This window comes from Atta colombica, unplaced genomic scaffold, assembly GCF_001594045.1.
Source record: "Atta colombica isolate Treedump-2 unplaced genomic scaffold, Acol1.0 scaffold187, whole genome shotgun sequence".
NCBI lineage: Eukaryota > Metazoa > Arthropoda > Insecta > Hymenoptera > Formicidae > Atta > Atta colombica.
Window position 1 is genome coordinate 557,026 of NW_017259279.1, and position 20,423 is coordinate 577,448.

At 33.3% G+C, this 20,423-nt stretch overlaps 2 protein-coding genes across 3 annotated transcripts in view; both read right to left on the reverse strand.

Annotated features, from left to right (window-relative positions):
- Positions 1–366, reverse strand: part of LOC108686510 (enoyl-CoA delta isomerase 1, mitochondrial-like) — a 7,378-nt gene extending 7,012 nt beyond the window's left edge. The window contains exon 1 of one of the 2 annotated variants that reach the window (XM_018191857.1): positions 321–366. The gene's annotated coding sequence lies outside the window, so the exon portion shown is untranslated. Of the gene's footprint in view, positions 1–26; positions 184–320 lie in introns of those variants that run through there. The other variant, XM_018191854.1, reaches the window with a different exon arrangement.
- A 2,590-nt stretch (positions 367–2,956) lies between these two features.
- Positions 2,957–20,423, reverse strand: part of LOC108686609 (rab11 family-interacting protein 4) — a 27,194-nt gene continuing 9,727 nt past the window's right edge. Inside the window, exons 3-10 of the mRNA XM_018192008.1 lie at positions 19,874–19,948; positions 18,550–18,588; positions 17,708–17,822; positions 5,740–5,904; positions 4,977–5,346; positions 4,669–4,814; positions 4,533–4,577; positions 2,957–4,461 (exon numbers count right to left, since the gene is read on the reverse strand). Coding sequence (XP_018047497.1) covers positions 4,339–4,461; positions 4,533–4,577; positions 4,669–4,814; positions 4,977–5,346; positions 5,740–5,904; positions 17,708–17,822; positions 18,550–18,588; positions 19,874–19,948 — 1,078 coding nt within the window. The 3' untranslated portion in view covers positions 2,957–4,338. The remainder of the gene's footprint in view (positions 4,462–4,532; positions 4,578–4,668; positions 4,815–4,976; positions 5,347–5,739; positions 5,905–17,707; positions 17,823–18,549; positions 18,589–19,873; positions 19,949–20,423) is intronic.

Sequence of the window (20,423 nt, forward strand, 5' to 3'; positions counted from 1 at the left end):
TTTCTTCGTGCTGATTGGATTATTACTTTTTGATTTAAAGGAATTGTCCTATGTCAACGAAGATAATTTCTAGTTGCAAAAAGATTTGTCGCGTCGCATTCTAAGGCCTTGTTTACACCGAGTAATTCTTAATGCGCATATTAACCAGTAACTTTCTATTAAATTATTTTAATTTCGACAATGTTTAATTTAAAGAATAATGTATTAAATTAGAATAATATGCATCAACATAATTAATTAAATACATATATCATATATAATATGTTTATTTGTATCGCCAAAATTAAGATAATTTAATAAAATTATTAGTTAACACTCACATCAAGTGCATGATATAAACTAAGCCAATATGCTCCTACCAGAAAAGTAAGAGAGAAAGAATATCTTTCTTGAGAAAGAATATGAGGATTTTTTTCTTGTAACCGCAGTGTTCTCGAGCACTGCCCTCTGAAGAAGTGGATGTAAACTACATAACAATATCCATTTTTTTGCGATGCTTCTGAAATAAATCGCTAAAATAACTAAAATCTATCACACAAATTAATAAAGATTCAGGTTTTTCTTTATAATCAGGTTTCTATTTAAAACCTCCTTAAGCACAGATATCTTAAGATATCATGAACCAATCAGAAAGCTGTTTTAACATTTGGACATTACTTAAGGTGGTATTAAAATTTATTTATCGAGTATCGTCATTCGTTCTTTGCTGTATAGCATCTCTGGCACTTATTCAATTCTATATTACTTGCGTGGTTCTTTTAAACGTAATTAGTAATTATTCGCGTGAGGTATTTTTGATATTCCAACATTACATCTCAATTTTCATTAGTTTAAATGAATAATTCATACTTAAATAAAGTTTGATAATATTCTATACATCCTTTATATAAAGATATACATGCAAATTTTCTTAATATTGCTAAACAATTTAATCATATGCCTCCTTATTATTGAATATATTATGCATATGAATTTAATTTAATGCAGTGCATACGAAGATACTTTCGAATGCACACATTTTATACAAATTGAATCTTTCGAAAAATTGAGAATACCATGAGGATATAATAGAGTATTATTTATTAAAAATTATATTGATGATTTAATAATATTGTTTGATCAATTTTAAAATCGAAAAGAGAAAAGTCACTAATACTGACATACCATTTTGTTTTTAGACAATATTTTTTAAAAAGTGAAAGAAAACAAAAGGAAAAAATAAAACTTTAAATACATAAATACAAACTGAAAATTGTCTTCTATCAAATAATATAATCAGTTTTTATAATACATAATACAATTTTTAATTTTGCAATAATTCATTTTTTCGTAAGACAAGCAAAAATGAGCAGTCTGGCAAAATGATCTGTAACTCGTTATGCAATCGTTATGAACACATAGACCGATATTCATAGTTCTTAATAATTCCATAAAATAAAGATGTAATAATACTATATGTTAAATTTAGCACTACAGTTCGATTTTAAGATTTTCCCCATACTTTATCCGAAGAATATTCTGGGAATAAATTTTAGGATGTAAAGGATGTCTTTAGAATATGTTTTGAACGTCTGGTCTGTATGAGTATATTTTACATAATATACTCTTAAATAAAGATTGAAAAAGTTTTTAAATTCTTGTTATTTAAATTCTTTTCGTTTTTGAAGCATAATTATCAAACTACAAGATAATTTGAAATTCTTAAAATCTTACGTGTAAGATTTTTGGATTACATAAGAAATATAAACATTTTTTAACAAATTGTCTTTATTTATCTCTTTAACAAACTTTACTTTATATGATCTAAACATGCGATTGTTTCGAAAACGCGAATTGGCCTCTCTCTCACTTAAGGTACCTCCAGACGATATGGATAATGTATGCCAAATTGTCAAATTATTACATACAGACACACATATGTAATTATCCATGAATGTAGACCAATTTAGTGAATGTATGCAAAATTGGTTTATGTTGAACAACGTCTGGAAGACCTTTATAATGAACTCGTTTTAAAGCTAGGTTTGTTCGTGTTGCTTGCATTTTTTGCATTCAATATCTTCACTTTCTCTCTCCAATACCTAAATGTACATATATTTATCTCATTTTAAGTGCAAAAATTTTTGAGCATTTCTTGAAAAAGCAACGTGAACAAATCTGGTGCTATATACATAATTACACTTTGAATACGTTTCTTTATGATTTCTGTTTCTTTTTTGGTACATTATGGCTTTCAAACGATTACAACTTTATTAAAAACTAAATAATCTTGAAGTTGAAGATCTTAGTCTAGAAATTCTCTAGAAAAAACTGCTGATTCAATCAGTACATGTGGATATTAATGAGGTGATGCCACATTTCCTTGCTAATAGAAAAATGGAAATTTTCTAATAAAATCCTCGCTTAGTAGATTGTGTTTTGTAGCAAGTTCACAAAATTATTTAGAAAGTTATTTTTCATGTAGAGAAATTTTTAAATCGCCCTTATTTTGACAACTAGCGAAAGTTGAAACGCACTCAAACGGAAACTTTTACGAAAAGCTACATAGATTGAGAAAAGATCTTAGAAATTATTAGTTTTATATGGATATTCGTAGTAGGAAAGCGGCGTTGTTTGTTTGAAGATTGAAGAATCTAGAAATTTTCTGCTCTCAAATAACGCCACTCTACGAATCCCACTACGAATATCTACGAAAAATTAAGAATTCTAAGATCTTGTCTCAATTTATAATATATAATTTTTCTGTACTTCTTCGTAAAAATTTGTTTTCCGTCAGGGACACATTTTTCGAAATCCTCGATCGAATCCTTCTTTTTTTGAAATAGTTGAAGTTAGTTATTAGAATACGTTCCAATAAGAGATTTATTCGAGCTTAGATAATGAAAATCGAAGTACCGGTCAACTTTCTCGAATCAAAATCAATTTTCGGAAAGCGGGAAAGGAGACGAAACGAGTATCAAAATAGAATCATTTATTGCAATTTTACTAGCTTTCGGTATAAAGATCTAGAGTACAAGGTAGTTGCCCGTAGGATATATTGTAGGCGTGTGTAGCCAAGACAAATTTTTAATGAAAAGGTACTCTAATTCATCACAGTTTTTGCGACATATGCAGTCTGCAGTTATGTCATCTCCGTTGTCACACACGCGCGTACACATATGTATACATGATGTATATATATATATATATACCGATAATCTCGATCCAGCGCAACTCGCCAGTTTGCGTAAAAGAGCACGGCAGTGTCTCATGCCACGTCTTAGCGCCGAAATATTATCGTGTCCAAATACATGACGTACATATGCATACGTGATCCCTAATTTTAATTATTGATAGTGCTCGTATACAGGCAGAGCAGATCAAACTAATTCGGAAAGTCTTGTACTGGTTTGCAATTTTCACAATAATTAACGAGAAATTAATTACTAATAATCACTAATTAAGTCTTGTGTACTACTTTAATTTTAAATATATTTTTTTTTGTGCTGTTAGAAGATTTCGTTTCAATAAGAAAGACGGTGGACAATCAGTGAGTTCAGAACCACTTTTAGATAATTTCTCGTTAACTGTTACGAAAATTGCAAAATAGTATAAAACTTTTCGACTTGGTTTATTCTGTTCTATCTGCGTACGAACGCTGTGTCAATAATTAGAGGATACCCTGTATATTCATTCGGATTAATCATATATGATCATTAATATGTACGAGTACTTTAAAGATATCGCGTATAGTAAAGTGCTTAGGCCAGCCGACATGTAAAGAATTCGAGAAACGTAATTTGTTCATCACTCTGGTAATACTAGCACGACGAAGTTTGACGGCAGTGGAAAAAAACGGCTCATAGATCTGCGAATGGTATGACATCTCAGAGATATGACACCAATTGAATATTCTTCCCTTTTGTATCATTGCAAACGCTGCAACTACAATAGCGTCACTTTATTACTCTTTTTTTTTTTTCTAGATGTACAGAGATGGTCGCTGCCTAGAGCTTAAACGGTCATACGAATTTTGATTTTGATAAGATAAACAGGGAAACCTGAAAAAGTGTCTTAGACTTATATAATTAGAAAAGATTTTTTTTGCGAAGTTAGTTGGACGTCTTTTAGAGTTTTGCATTAAGCGGGAACTATTGCTTTAAAAAGGCTTGACTTTAGTTAACAATTGACTTTCAAGTGCGCTTTTACGCTATATATTCAAGTACTATTCGAAAATATTAATATGTAAAACATATCAATGTTGGTCAAGTTCTAGACAGCCCCTCGAGTCTCTTCAATTAAAAGAAAGTTAATGTACAACTGCCTTGAAAGCATTATAATAGAATGATGGATTATGTATCAGTGCATTTGTTTCACTTCTAATAATTGTGGATAATTTTCCACGATGTTTAATAATATTCCATCGATGTACGTTCTTAATTGTGTGTTCACTTCTTGCTGCTCCTTTAAGGCTTGTTTTAACTGTAACATAAATATAATTATTAATTATGCTGTTCTCAAAGCAAAATTTCGAATTAAACTTTAATACGTACTTCAGCCATAGTGCACGGTTCACTGAGTTCGCCTTTGCCATCTATCTGTAAGGCGATGAGAAGAGGTTGATGTTAATATAAATTGTTAATATCCATTCGTTACAGTTAATAGATTCGATACATCTTAAGAAAATACCTGATCTGGATTCATGCCGGCTAACAATTCTACAGCAAGACTAGGACCCTTTTCAGCATTATTATTACAAGGATTCAGCATTATAAGTTCACGACCTGCCTGCAACGCCGCAGCAGCTTGCAGTTCGTCTCGAGATTCTTCCAAGCCTACAAATCGAGGAATGTAATATTATTATAGAACAAAATTTATCTTCGACGAATCAATTAGATATGCTCGAAATGCAGTTTTTTTCATGATAGAAATGCTTAAGGAGCGAACGACTTCTGAAAGCTCACAATATCGAATTAATAGTTCCGTAGTGAACGTACTTTTATTGCGAGCTTGAAGTTGAACCACCTGCTGCACCAGTTCTTCAAGCCTCTGCTGATCCTCATTCCGTAACGAAAGTTCTTCTCTCATAACATCAAGCATATGATGAGCCTCGTTAGCTCGGCTTATCGCATGACGTTCACTTTCGCGCGCGGCGTCCGCTTCCCTTCTGGCTTCTCGGAGATCATTCTCGAGTTGTGCTTTATCCGTCCTCGCTGTCTCGAGCTGTTCGCGTATTCGCGCAATCTCCTCTCGCAAACTGGTATTGTCCAGTTCTGCTGCCTGCAGCTTAATGTCACAGTTTTCCAGTTGCAATTGACGTTCACGTTCCAAGCGACATGCCCATTCCCGATGTCTTCGTTGTTCAGTCTATGAAATAAGAAGAAATTTTTTTTTAAATAAAATATTACTTTTTTTGTTGCGATTAAAAAAGACCTTCATTTTATCTATAGTATAGACTCTATACGATACAGAATCCTCGAAGAGCATAGAAACAAAAATTATGCTCTTCAATTGTTTTCGATATCGAATTCAAAATGCAAAATATCTTATAAAAATGAAAGAAACATGATTTTATTGTGTAAAGTTATATATATGTTACGTATATGCGTATGAAAATATAAAATATTTAAAAATATTTAAAAATATTTAAAAAAAAGACATACATTTATAATGAATTTTACAAATTATAAATTTTTCTTTTTTTATACTAGATTGTGTTTAATTACGAATAATTTAGCTGATCTATATCGAGTTATTTACTTGAAGCCTCTCTTCAGCTCTCGTTTCTGCATCTTTGGCTGCTTCCTCGAGCATCAATATTCGCGCCTGTAATGTTGCATTTTCTTGTTTTGCTCGAGCGTACCTTTCCTCACCGACCGACTTAGTATCCGCTAAAGCATCCATTTGCTCTTGGATCATTTGAACCTGTGGCATTTAAAAGGAGTTTTATGTTTCATACGAAACACACCGCCTTCATGTTTTATTTCATACATTTTGTACAATAAATCATTCTTAATCGTGATATAAAGTATCTTAATGTTAAACATATTATTTCATCGACTTTTTACATCCAAAAAACAATAAACTCTTACTATTACGCGGAAAATTTTACGAGGATATTACAAGTTTATATTTTATAAGTTTTATTACAATTTAGATTTTAGATAGTTATTACAATTTAGGTTTTAAATAAGTTTCAGAGATTTTTGTTTAAAAAATCATTTGAAAGAGAATTTTTAAGGGATATTATCATGTCCTACGCCACAAGAAAAGTGATGTAAGAATTTTCTAGAGGTTGAATTAAAAATAGAATGTCCTTTCTTAGAGATCCTTTTTTAAGAATATATAAAAGTAAACTTATGTTCACAAGATTTTTCGTATATATAAGAAACTGGAAAGTCTATCTTATATAGGCATTTGAGAACATAGGAAATAATTATAGGAATGAAATCTAATTGTAAGTATATAATTTATAAAAATAATAATATCTTAGATAAAAATTAACAAATAAAAACATTTATTATCTATTTTACTTGACTGGAAGTATGGCAAGAGAGCTAGAATATGTACTGATAATTTGGTAAAAGTATAGAAAAGAAGAGCAACTGTCGATGACATTTAGTGCCAAAATGTTCTCCGAACAACGTACTATCGAAATATGAACAAATCTGATTTTTTTTGTCAAGTGTAACATATGAAAAACAAATAGTTTAATCTGCGCATCGCACTTCAAGTTTCTTTTTTCTACAGAATTATTTGTTTGTATGTATTTGGCGCCAAATACAGACTTCTATAATTAGATTGCTGACTCAATGATAGAAAGAGATGAATCTGATTTCAAGCTGTCCTTGTTTCAGTTCACATATGTGTGTGTGTGTGTGTGTATGTATGTGTATATATATGTGTATATATATATATATACATATGCGTCCTGTCTATGAATATCGCGTGAATTTATGTGAAAATACTAACGTTATTATTTATGTGATTTATATGTGAGAGTGAGTAAACACAAATATAACGCTGTCTTCAAACATAGAGGCGAAGTTGGCAGTATATTTATAGAAGTCTGTGGTGCCAAAATAATCCCGAGACATACTATCGAAACATATTAAACCATGATTTTTTTGCTAATACTAAAATGTGAGAAATAGAGAATTTCTTCCAGCGCTGCATTATAAATGCTTCTAACAGGAGCGCAGATATATAGGCGACGATATAGTTACAGAGATATTGAGAAGCATTTGATCCCTATTTACATTGATCTATTAACGCAATATCTGAATATATTCGGGACGCAAACAAAAGTTTAACTCGACATCTGGAGACTAGCGCTCAATTGCAAAAATACTCGAAATTACCACTTCTATTGTCATTGGCATTTTCAACAAGAGATATTCTGTTTATTTTAAAAATCATTAATGAATTCGAAATTAATATTGAAATGAGGAAGCTGAAGGACTACTATGTGCCTCTGGAATAATAGATTTCGAACATTGTAAATATTCAAGAAACTACATCGAAAACTTTAAACGTGTTTATTCCAAAATCTATTTTTTAAATTTTCTTTAATTTAGTACACGAATTTTTTAAAAAAAATTATTTGGCCAATCAACTTCTTATAAAACTCTTTAATAGTCAACTTTTCTCAATGAATCTAAAAAATTATTTTAAAAATCAATATTAACAATTTTTTTTGTATAAAGAAATGGACGCTGTCTAATGAAAATCGTAATAAAGTCGCACAAAATTTTAATTTATATATTTATATATTTAATTTTAAAGGTTCATTTGGGATAAAATAACATGAAAATTATAAATATTTTTTTCGTTTTTGTTTCGAGAATTAAAGTACCGAGGATATATACAAAATTAAATGTTTATATATTTATTCTTAACAATACCTTTTTCTTTATACGAAAAATTGAATGTATAATAGTTGTATCAAAACGTGAAAAAATTTTTAAACAATAGACATTAGTTTTCTTCCTGTTTAAAAATTACGAAAGATCATTTTTTTTCGGACTCCTAAAGTAAATTCCCTCCTTAAAAAAAGCAATTGAGAATACTAATAACTTCAATTAATCAAGTATGGAAAAATGGTACGCTGAAAATTAAAAATCCAACGATGTTCACTGAGAAGACTACAAAGAGCTACCGATCGAGTATGAACGGATTGATTAATTGACACATTAAGTGCGGTATTCATAGTTTTTATATCAAGATTGTCTTAAGACGCTAATACAGCTCTCTGATTGATTCACAACTTCTTAAGACAGTCTCAAATATAAGATCTGACTACGAATACCGACTTAAGAATCCACGAATAGTATCTTCGTAGGCACGAAATTATTCAGAGAAAATATATTGAAAGAAAGTTAGGAAACTCCCTTTAGGAGTATATCCATGCTGCCGATTATCAATGCTGCGGCTATCAATGGAGACGACTACTTACAGTCTTCTCGTCTCTTTTTATTGGAACAGCCTGTCACAGAAGTCGAAGAAAGTATATGATAAAACCTCGCTTTCATGCCGCATATCCCGATTATATTTCGCAGTTGTTATGCGCATGTAACAACGGCTATGCACGATTAGAAATATTCGCTATCTTAGATTATCAGAAAATATCGTAAGCGATAACGATAATCAACTGATATCCTTTTAAGATGATCGTTTCACATAATCGAACGATATACATAATATCGCATAAAAACCTCGTTTACTTATCATTTTCCATGCAACGTCTTTTCGACATATCCGAGTGAGACACGCAGAATGAAATGTCGTCTATGCGTGAAATGCAAATATAAAATCTCCGAATAGATAAACGTGTCGATAACAAGGATGCACGAGAATAGCCTTCGCGTTTGTTCGCGGGATACATACGCAATGACAGTTTATAACACGCAATAAAGCGTGCACTCCACGTCCGCGGTAGGTCGAACCGAATTCGAAGATTCGAAGAAGCGAATTCGCGGTGAATTCAAAATCTCGACGATCGCGAAACGCGATCATTCGGTGCTTCCTGTCGGGCGAGCCAGGGCCAAAGATTATCACTCTCCTCTTACTTGCTCGCCGAGCCGATGTCCACGGCGACGAGGTGGATGTCGATCGTTGCGTGGCGGCGACGGTGACGATGGCGATGGCGATTGCTGTCCTAGGAATTGGAACTGGCCTTCCCACAGGTCATACTCGAGACCAGCGCCAGGGCCGGAGGACGGCCCCTCCCCGGAAAAAGACACGTGGTCGTCGCGGTCGACCGTCTTCTCGCAAAAGTTCAGCTCCATCGCGGCGCGACGCGTCGCGTTCTTGTAGGCCCGGTCGTTCGTATTTATCGCGTCACGTCATCGCCTATATTGCGAGCGCACCTCGTCATTCCCGCGCGTGCTCCTCCTTCGTCCTCGTCGTCGTCGCCCTCGTCGGCGTCACCGTCACCGTCGCCCGCGTCGTCACGACGTGCGATCGTGCCGCACTAACATGCATTGAGAATGCACTCCGGACTTCCTTCCGTGCGAAGTCACACGCACTTCTACCGCGTCTTAGGCAACTTTACGTGCCAGGAATATATTCCGAGTCCCCTGTTCGCTCATATGTTTCTCTTTCATTCTCCCATTCATTCTCTCTCTCTCTCTCTCTCTCTCTCTCTCTCTCTCTCTCTCTGTCGCTCGCTCGCTCACTCACTCGCTCACTGCCTCTATCTACTGATCGTCTACTTCGAGCCAGGAGTCTAAAGTAATCACCATCGAGACCATTTGCGCGCTTCATACCACGTGTCGATTAACTCTACACTCGATAGCATTACGCCGAACGCACCCTAGCCTTCGACATCGCGTTTCTTCTTTATGCTCATGACACTCATCAAGAAAGTATTGTCGATGTCTCTATCGGGACGAAAATCGATATGATTCTCATTTATTCTTCATATATTAGGCCTTATATTTAAGGCCCTTCCTTAAATTTAGCTTTAGATACTCTCCGAATTATTTCATTGTCTGCTGAGCATCTAAAGATAAATTTAAGGAAGCCTTAGGTACAAGGTCCGACTGTAAATACGGGCAATTATATTTCGACGTCGCGGAGGCGCGAAAATATTCATTCGTATCGTCGATAATCGTCAAATGGTTCACTCTTTCGTAGATATAAACCGTGTTCTCTGATATACACTGTCAGTACTGAAAAGTGAAAATCTATAATGTACATACATACACACATACATTACGTATACATATTATAAATTTTCAGTGTCTAGTGTATATCGGAACACGGTCAACAGCTCGTAGAAGTTATGCCAAGTTAAATTTATAGACAATGCAATTTAAAGCGTTCTTTTTTAAGCGGTGACATTTTTCTTATGGTGAATTCGATCACTCGCATTACACTGAATTAATGCATATTAAAAGCTGCTTATATAAAATATCTCGATATAATATAATCAATGAACTGCGCAGTTGCCGTGGCCATATTGAATCCCCAGGTAGCAAACTACATTATTTTGACATCAAATGACATTATTTTGACGTCAAAAACATCATTTTGACATCAGCTTGCTACCAGGATCGTAACAAGCGAGAAATGATTAAGAAATCATTTATATTGGCCGTAACCGTATAATCTGTAAGAATTGACTAATTACAACCGAATATTCTCGCATTCAATTATAAGAAAGGAATGCTCGACTGTGATTAGTCAATTCTTACAGATTATGGCATACAGTATACGATTAGAGTAAGTTTTAAACCTTAAGAAATTGACCAATCATATTCAATTATTCTTCTCACATTTGATTGTGATTGATCACAAACAATTTTTTAAGATTAAATTTTTATTAATTTGAAGGAATTTCTGAACATTCCATAAAATCATAAATAATATGTATATTAATATAAATATTATATTAATGTAATATTTATTATATCAATGTAAACGTAGTTTGCCAATTATAAATTCGAATGCTTGAAGAATTATGCGATGGTCATTGTTAATTCAAATTCGGGCATACAAGATTAATACCACACAATATCTTATAATTTAAATTTGTCATAACTTACTATTCAATCGTGTTCGAGCCATGAATTATTTTTTTTTCTGCGAACCAGGAATCCGCATAGTCGGTTGCCGTTCACGAGGCATTACCTTGTTTCCGATGTCCATCTTTCATACGATTTGAATACTAGATAAGCGATCCATCCCGCAATCAGCAGAAAACTCAGGAAAGGCCATCCTACCCACGCGAACAGACCCGCGGCTTGCGCCGAACGGGCCATGCGTATACCTCCTTCTGATCAAGCTCGATCTACAATAGGTATGATATAAACTTTTAAGCCTCTTGCTCCAAGCTCTAAATTGTAATGTTTGTTTCTCGACAAAAAGCGTTTTTTCGGCGTTGTCTTAAGCTGTAACTCTAAAGGGGATGCTGGAGCGGCCTGTATTACCGATAAAACTAGTATTTTTGATGTTTTTGTTCCTGTTGAATTTCTCCGTAGTAATTTCACAGAACAACAATTTCTTTTCCACAATTAAAATGTATATGCTAATGTACTTGTCGTTGATATATTTTATGTTCAAAACTGGAAAAAATAAAAAATTACAGATTTCTTTATCCATTTTTATCTCAGTATGGCGACCAATGTTAAAAGTAAAATGGACGAAGAAATCTGTAATTTTTTATTTTTTCCAGCTTTGAACATAAAATATACCAACGACAAGTACATTAGCATATACATTTTAATTGTGGAAAAGGAATTTTTAGTCTGTGAAACTATTACGAAGAAATTCAACAGGAACAAAAACACTTAAAAACGCTTGTTAAAAACGCTTGTTTTATTGATAATACAGGAGACTCTAACATCCCCCTAAGCTTTAAAGAGCTTTTTACCTTTGGAAATCTAATAAGACTATTTTTTCGGATTTTTTTTTACAAAACCCATGCTACGAATATTCATTAAGCTATTGTAGATTTATTGTACATAGATTGAATTATCCTCAATAAAAATTTGATGATATTAATAGATATTAATTTAAAATAGACCATTAATTTCAAAATTACTAGCTTATTAACTAAGAGTACGGTCAATGTGATGCTACAAATGTTTTAAAAAAATGTTTCTTAATTGGTCAATCAAGCGCTTCAAAATTTTTGTAGCAAGATTTTGACTACAGCCTAAAATAAAAAAGCATTACAAAAGACATTACTGTGTGATCGATCTGAAACAAAAATTCTAAGAAATTTTCATTAATGAATATTTGAAAGAAGGAGCACATGTGTATTAACCTTGGATTTTTTAAAATTTCAAAAATTAATGTGTTCAATTGAGATCCTCCCTTATAAATTATAACACTTATGGGTACGTTCCATTTGGCGCTCACAACGCTTGCGAGCATTTATATTTGTTCTTCTTCTTTAAACAACAAGGATAAATGAGCATTGCAAACGTCAAGTGGAACTCTATGTCATACATTATGACCAGAGTCCGGATCTCGGTACCGTTTTCCCCACTCCAGCGCGCGCGCGTCACAAGAAGCTACCTGCCTACGTCACTACGGTATAGTCTAACGTACTAAATAGGACATCATCGCACAAAGAAATATATTAAACTAATAAAATGAGTTAATATTTGTCTTTGCTTTGTGCGATGACGTCCCACTAATACGTTAGAACGTTATATAAACGTTAGTGGCATAAACGGCACTGTTTCTTGTACAAATAATATGTATATTATATTTCTTTGCTCTACCTATGCGAAGGCATTTGGTATGCTAGCGGTTGGACCGTTATACGTAGCATTGCTTTTCGCCGCTTGGAGTGGAGAAAATAACACTGACATCCAGATTCTGATTATAATACTACCAGGAGATTTAAACTGATGAGGTGATTTTAACTGATTGGCTGCGTTTAGCGAAGAAATCTTATTCAGTAAGTTTAGTGATCTTTTAACAATTGATTCCTATATTTAGATTCAGCGAAAAAGTAAAGACAAGAACTTATATTAAAGAATCACTGAGCGCTCATTGATTAGCAGATCTATTCTGTAATTCTTAATGCAAGTTTTTAACGTTACAATGCTGCGCAGTAACGTTAAATGATAACGAAATTCGCGTTAAGAGTTACAGAGTAGACCTGCAATTTTCTCTACTAAACACAGTCATTATATAAAAAATGGACAGAATTTTTAAAAAACTTGTCTCTGCTTGTTCAAGCTTTTAACATGGTATTGAACCTCCTAATGACTACTGAAAGCATAACTCAATTAGCGCTCAAAGATCTCACTTACTTATATACGTATATACATATGTATTTATATATCGACAGCATTCTAAGATTAAATTGATGTTGTTTTCTCATTTTTCCCTTTTTCTCCTTTTTCAAAACTTATGTCTCTCTTTAATTATTCATAAATAAAAATGTCTTGACATTCCTGTTTCAGATCTAGAATCGAGATGTCATGCATACCGCATTTTTTTTATGCCAGTACCTCGTTTAAACGCTAATTTTTTATTTTTAGATATTTAATGATATCAAATCTTTACTGAAGAGAGTTAAATGAACAATAAATCAAGCCTATAAAAAGGTCGCACAGGTTTTTCAAAAAAATTCCTGAAAACCTTTATTAAACATCCCAAAACAAAAGATCTTTAAGCAACTAGCCCCTGTATTTTGTAACGCGTTATACAATCGTTATGTGCTCATAATGACAGTTATTAATGACAGATATTTTATTTTTATAGTAAAAAAGCTGCACAAACTTTCATTATAAATATATAACGTGTTACAGAATTTCGCTACAGATCTCAACTATAAAGTTTAGAGCTATTACATTAGAGGAGATTAACGTCACAATCCAAAGCTGCTAGAGCAAAAGACTGAAGGAATACTGCATCTATTCCAGAGATGGGAAGTAACTCATTACTTTTAACGAAGTTATAGTTAGAGTTACTTTCTTTCAATAATTATAACTTAACTTCGTTACTTTCTTTTTATTAGTAACTGTAACTTAACTTAATTACATTTTTTAAGTAACTAGTTTAATAATTAATTAATTTAATAATTTCGACTTATACATATTTCAACTTATTTGTCGATTTAGTATGTCCACTTGGCTCTGCAAATGCTTCGAAACCTTTAATTGATCAAGCAGAAGAAAGAAATTTACTAATTGATCAATTAGAGAATGCTTTAAAACATTTGTAGCATTAAGTAGACCGTAACTTATATTGATTATGGCTGCATTTATATTCACTGTTAATGCTGAAGCTAATGCTGGGCCTCTATTCTTGAAAAGAAACGTATACGCAAGATTAGGGAAATGCTATATTATAAGTGAAAGTTACCCCATTAATGAAGAATTTAGCGATTAGGGTAATTTTTTTCATTTTAATCAGCGAACAAAAGAAATCGAATTTTTACAAAAAGAATTATACTGTTTTTTGAAGTCCAATAGTTTCATTGTTGATATGTTAAATGGCAGAAAAAAAAATTCTTCATTACTAAAGTAAAAGTTACTTTTTTAGTAATTGTAACGATAATTAACTACTTTTACGTAGTAACTTTCCCATCCCTGACCTATTCTAAACCGGAGCTTATGCTAAGCTATTGTCGCATTACGATTGAAGCGGACTTGTTCATGAGGCTAACTCGCGATTTCATGTTGAACGCCATTAAATGCAATGGTTTGCGGACGGCTCACATTTCCATGTGCTGAAATTTCATCAAGAAAAACCTTACGACAAAGCTACTTCTTCCATCAATCTAGATTGAGCCCCGTCGTGCCGTAATGTTGTACATACGTACATGAATACGTAAATTACTCAGACGGTTACGTATTTCTCGCTACGATGCGATGGGCACACACGCGAACTTGCCAATTTAATTGACGATCCATCGTGACAACGTCACCATTGTACGTACATCCAACATCCTTACAGGTATATTCACACGAAATTATCTGCAACGTGTATAAGGCTTCGCGTGTAGCGGAACTATGCATCATGCCTTAAAATTAGTCGGGAATTGGCATATCGTATTAGTATAATTTCAATGAGATCGGATCAAATGCGGGAATGGTCGCTACGTATATTCGCGATAATGCAAACCTAACGATTAACACGAGCCCCCGACATGCTTCCATTTAACGATATACATTTTTCATTAACTTTCTACAACTTTCTCTGAATTAACTTTTGATATTAGAATTTATTTATTTTATCTCTATTGCGTTAGCTGTGTATTATAATTATGACATAAAAAGTTTATTATTATAAATATTAATTATTTATCAAATTTAATATAAAGGATTCATTAAAAACATTATAGCTGTATGTTATAGTTTCCCTGGTGAAATATTTTTTTTAATTCTTCATATAATTTTTTAAAAGTTCTATGATATAAATTTTTTCACAATTTCTGGATAATTTTATTATAATTTTTAAAAAATATATTTAAAATTTTTTTATTAAATTGATACACTTCAAAAATTTTGAAAAAGTACATTCTTTTTAAGTTTATTCTTCTATAAAAATTGCATCGATTCCATAATCTTGCCTAAATAAAATAGACATTTTTCTTGTAAAAAATAATTATTACTTGCTCTCGTTGGTGACTCAGTATTCACTCAATCGGGCGTTCTACTCGTTTCTTTTAATTGTGTTGGAGTCCTTTGTACTTCAGATTTTACTTTTTCTTGTTATTGGCAATCACTTTTCGAAATGGAAATATCGATGGATTGATCGAAATCTTATAGTATCTATCACGAACTCGTTTTGGACAGACTCGTTGTCTTCAATTTCGCTTTCGTCTCGATCGTTGTTCTCGTAAGCGGGATTTACGAATGTCTTCGTTATCGTATCTGTTAATGAAGAAGATTCGCCGGGATCCACGAACGAAGAACCGTGATCTCCGTTCCGCTCGGTACATCGGATAAATTCCGCGGGATAATTCTGAGCCGCGTCTTGTGTCTTCGCGGTCTGCACGAGTCGAGAAAGATGGACAAAATCAAGGCAGGTTCCTCATGCAGGGGACTCGATCTCTTTATGAAAGGAACTCAGTCCCCGCGATTAGAGCCCTGCGCAATAAGGGCGAAAAAGATACATACGATATTACGTGTTAAGCCAAAAACACAATAAAAAGCACAAGACAATAGAAAAAGGGAATATGTTCTGGTATACCCGATTTCTGATAGGGTGAAATATCTTATTCTCTGTTTGTATTGTTTGCGTTTTTCAATTGTGCATTAAGCTTTATCTGCGTCTATAGTTTCTTTGTGGAGTGGTTTATGAATATCGATAAAAATGTCGTTTCATTCTTTTCTTTGTTTGCAGGGGCGGATTCATGTCGTCATGGAAATTATCAGTGAAACTTAAAATTCCTGGATTCGTCACTGCAGTCATTAGATAATGATGTCAGAAAAAAAAGACCTCATGACTCATTCTCACAGTATTGAAATAAATCAGGCCTGTCCAAGTAGAGTCGAGGAAGCCCGTCTCTCAATTTGCAAATATAATAGCCGTTTTTTATTTTGCCTATCATTCTCTCATGTCTGTGACACTCATAATGATGCTATATCGGTCTTCTTCAGGCATCCTTATTTCTTATTACAGAAAATATGATATTATACAAAAGTATATTCTCATACAAAAGTTTGCAGCAATATTGCAGCAACGTGTTATTTACGCTTCATCTTGCTATATCGAGACGGCGCGGTGGAGAGATGAAAGCGTTTCAGCTTGTGAGTTTTGGACAGGCCGGAAATAAATCGACTTTTTCATATGTCGCCAGCGAAATTATTCGGAAATAATTGTCTATCTCTTAAAAATTGTATGATAGATCTATATAACTTTAACTAATTCTAAATATCAAAAAGTCAGCATCCGCCCCTGTTATTTCACAGTTGTGCAAGTTGGGCAAGTGGAACAAATACAAAATAATTAAACTGATTATGAACAGTAATTCAATAGTTAAATTCATAAATATCTTTCAATTCGATCGAATTAATTCCGTGAGACAACTGTAAAATAAAATTGGAGGAAGTGGGATTTACCTGTGAAGCGAGCCTGGGCAAGCGCAGCCAAGCAATGATCTTTCGGCGAGATTCGCGAGAGATACTACGGTAAACAATCACAAGCAAACCGATCGCAAGAAGAAAGAGGAAAACAACGATAGACCAAGACCAAATCGCGGACTCTTCTTTAGTAACGTTGTGAAGGCAATAAGATGGTGGATAAAGTGAGTTCGGATATGTGTGATATATCATGTAAGGATCGTATGAAGGGCAACGTGGATACGCGGAAGGTGGATAAAAAGAACAAGGAACGGGATGAGGAGCCTGTACCGCGGGATGTGGATGGTCCCTCTCAGAATTACGATGTACGCCGCCGTAAGGTTGACGAGAACGCGTAGCGCACATTGGCAATAGATCCTAGAATTTCTTAGGATCTGGGAGGGATACTTCACATCCTCGGTACGTAGGAAAAGTGACTTCCACCGAGATAATTTTGACTGCGAATGACTTTACAAATCAGGTTAAATGAGGAACTGGTGGTTCCACGAAAGTTGACAAACGAATCTTTGCGTTCTGTTGCGACTCCGTTCGGGTCGCATCGCACTTTTTCAAAATGGGAATAATTCATGGCTCGAAGCGACGAAAAATAAAAAGGTAGAAATTCATCTATATTCGAGTAAGCTTCTGATTTAAAAATAAATTTAAAAAACCTATGTTAAAATTGTAAGTCTTACTTTATGGCTGAGATCCATGACGTCCTCCAAGGATACATCGCTATATACATCGTCCGTAGCATCGTAATTCGAGCCCATTCCAGAGCTGTTGAAGCTGCCACTGCGATAAAGTTGGCTACAAATATTATAGCAAAAATCTCTTTTAATATCACATGAAGGAATCATTGACTTTGAAAGGAAATTTCGAATTGTTATATGAAAGTATTAATATTACACATAACAATTCAGAAAGCTATTTCAAAAATTATATGTACATAATAAAAATGTAGAAAAAGATATATTTAGTGAAAGTCTTTTCTGACAATTAAAAAATAGACATTTTAATTTGTAAAAATGACAAAATTATTTTTCAATTGCCATCAAATCGACAATATGTATAAGTCGTATTAGAATTTCTCTAAGGAACTCAAGTCGTACGTGAGCGACCAATGTTTTCTCATCCTTGCCCGTTTTAACAGACGGATAAGACACGTATGTACATAGTTAAACGTAACGATGGTAGCGTAGAAGGAAACGCTAATATCGAGGTAAATCGTGGGTATGGAACGTAACGTAACAGAAGCACGCCCACGTTTTAGAAAGTTCGTCGATTCAAGTTCCGTGAAAGGAGCGACTTCGGGAATTATTAACCTTGATGCGGAGGCATCATCCTACGGCCAGCGAACTCTTTTATCCGAGATATATTCATTTCTTTTGCACGCGCGGGTAAATTGAGAAAAAACGCGAGAGATTGCAAAAAAGAGATCATGTTCGGAACAGACAGTGAAACTACCAGTTAATTAAAAGATAATCTATACATTTATATATATATATATATAAAATATTGCATAGTGTTTTCTTACCTTGCTAAAGCGTTAGAACTGAGCCTCTTTCTGCCCGAACTGCAAGCATGAAAATATTGTCCTTAACATTCAAACACACGTTTTATTATAAGATGTTTATATTTAGATATTATTCGAGCAAATTATATTGCGTTTCTATCTCCTGCGTTGCCAAACACGATCAAATGTACTTTTGATCATAAGCCAAGTTGTAATTTCTATAAAGAGTCCGCGAGTGGAGAGAGGGGGGGGAGAGAGAGAGAATTACGATACATATTATAAATAAATATTATCAATATATGTTATATATTGTCAGTCTTACTAAGCAGCAATCTGCCTCGTGCTTACAAATTTAGATTTTTACATTCATTATATCAGAAAAGTAATCTTTCTAATAAGTAACATTTCTCATTGGATCGCCTCTGATTTGGCTTATGTACAATAGTGGTTTTTTATTTTATAGTATTTAAAAGAATAATATAAAAAAGAAATTTATGCCAAATGATTCCAAATTATGTTTCGTTTTTTTTTTCCAAAATCGGAAAATCGGAAAATCTGTAAATCCTCACATGTAAGCCTAAATTATGTGAACGCCCATCAATTTTGATCTTTTTTGTCCTTATCGTAATTTTAAAGAAAAATTTCATTTTTTCCATAGAAATTTTGTATCAAATAATGAATAAGTAAAACAATTAAATTTTATTTTATTTTATTCTATTTTCCTTTCATTGCAAATACTAAATAAAAAAACTATAAAAAATAAGCCAAATCAAAGGCGGCCTAATGAGTTACTTGTAAGTATTACTCAACGTCTTATCCGGTGCTTTGGCAGATTAGAATTATAGAAACAAAACCAATATATTTTTCTGCTATTATATGAAAAGTGTGTATAAAAGTTACAGTGTATATAAAAAGTAAGAATTGATTCATTTTCTCTGTTTTAGTATTTAGAATCAAGCGAACAGAACAGGAAACAGAAAGCAATTGTTTAGGTAACAATGTTTTGTATGAATTTGCTTCCGTCATTTCGTATAGATTGAAGGCCAAAGATACGCAGGCGCTTTTCAAGAAATTTAACAGGTTTCTTATCTCAGTTATTGCATTAATGACGTTATTTAACATGTTGTTAAGTCAGTCGCTTTCCCACGAGGATCTTTTTCGCACGCCAAGACGGCGCAGCGGAATCATCATTGTCTCATCGCGACGACGTATCGTCGCGTTTCTTACGGCACTGCGAACGAATGGCGAAAAATTTCTCAGACGCGAAATTACGCGCGCGTATGTATATGCATACAAAAGTAAGCAACGCTTGTTACAAAGATGATTAGTAGTGTCCTTTTCTTACCAAGGAGGCGTTCTTCGCAGCGACGTACGCAACCAGGAATGTTTTCCAATGGTGGAGTTCGGACTTCTTGGATTTCTACAAAGTCAGAAAACATAGTGATGATGATTGCGCAATTCCGTTCTGCAAAGTCAGCATAAATTTTCTCATTGTATAACTAAGCTCGCGATTCAAAGAGAAAATCATTTCATTGTGAATTATGAATAACAACATACGAGACACTAACAATAGATTTATAAAATATTTTATCTATATTAAGATTTATTAAATTTTTGTTGAAATTTTTAAATCTGAGATCAAAAGATTTTTTTTTGAAACATTGAAAATAGTTATGATTTATTGGAAACTTTGATTTTTTGATTAATATGTTTAATTGAGTTATAAATAAATGCCTTCTCTAGCGATTTTTTCTTAGGATTTTTCATACAATGATTTTTTCAAAATTTCTAGAATTAGTACATTGGAAAAAATATTCCAGATTTAAATAAATATTTATTTAATAAAAAGAAATAGTTATTATTATCATTAAATCAAATTAATGTTTTTTGTACTA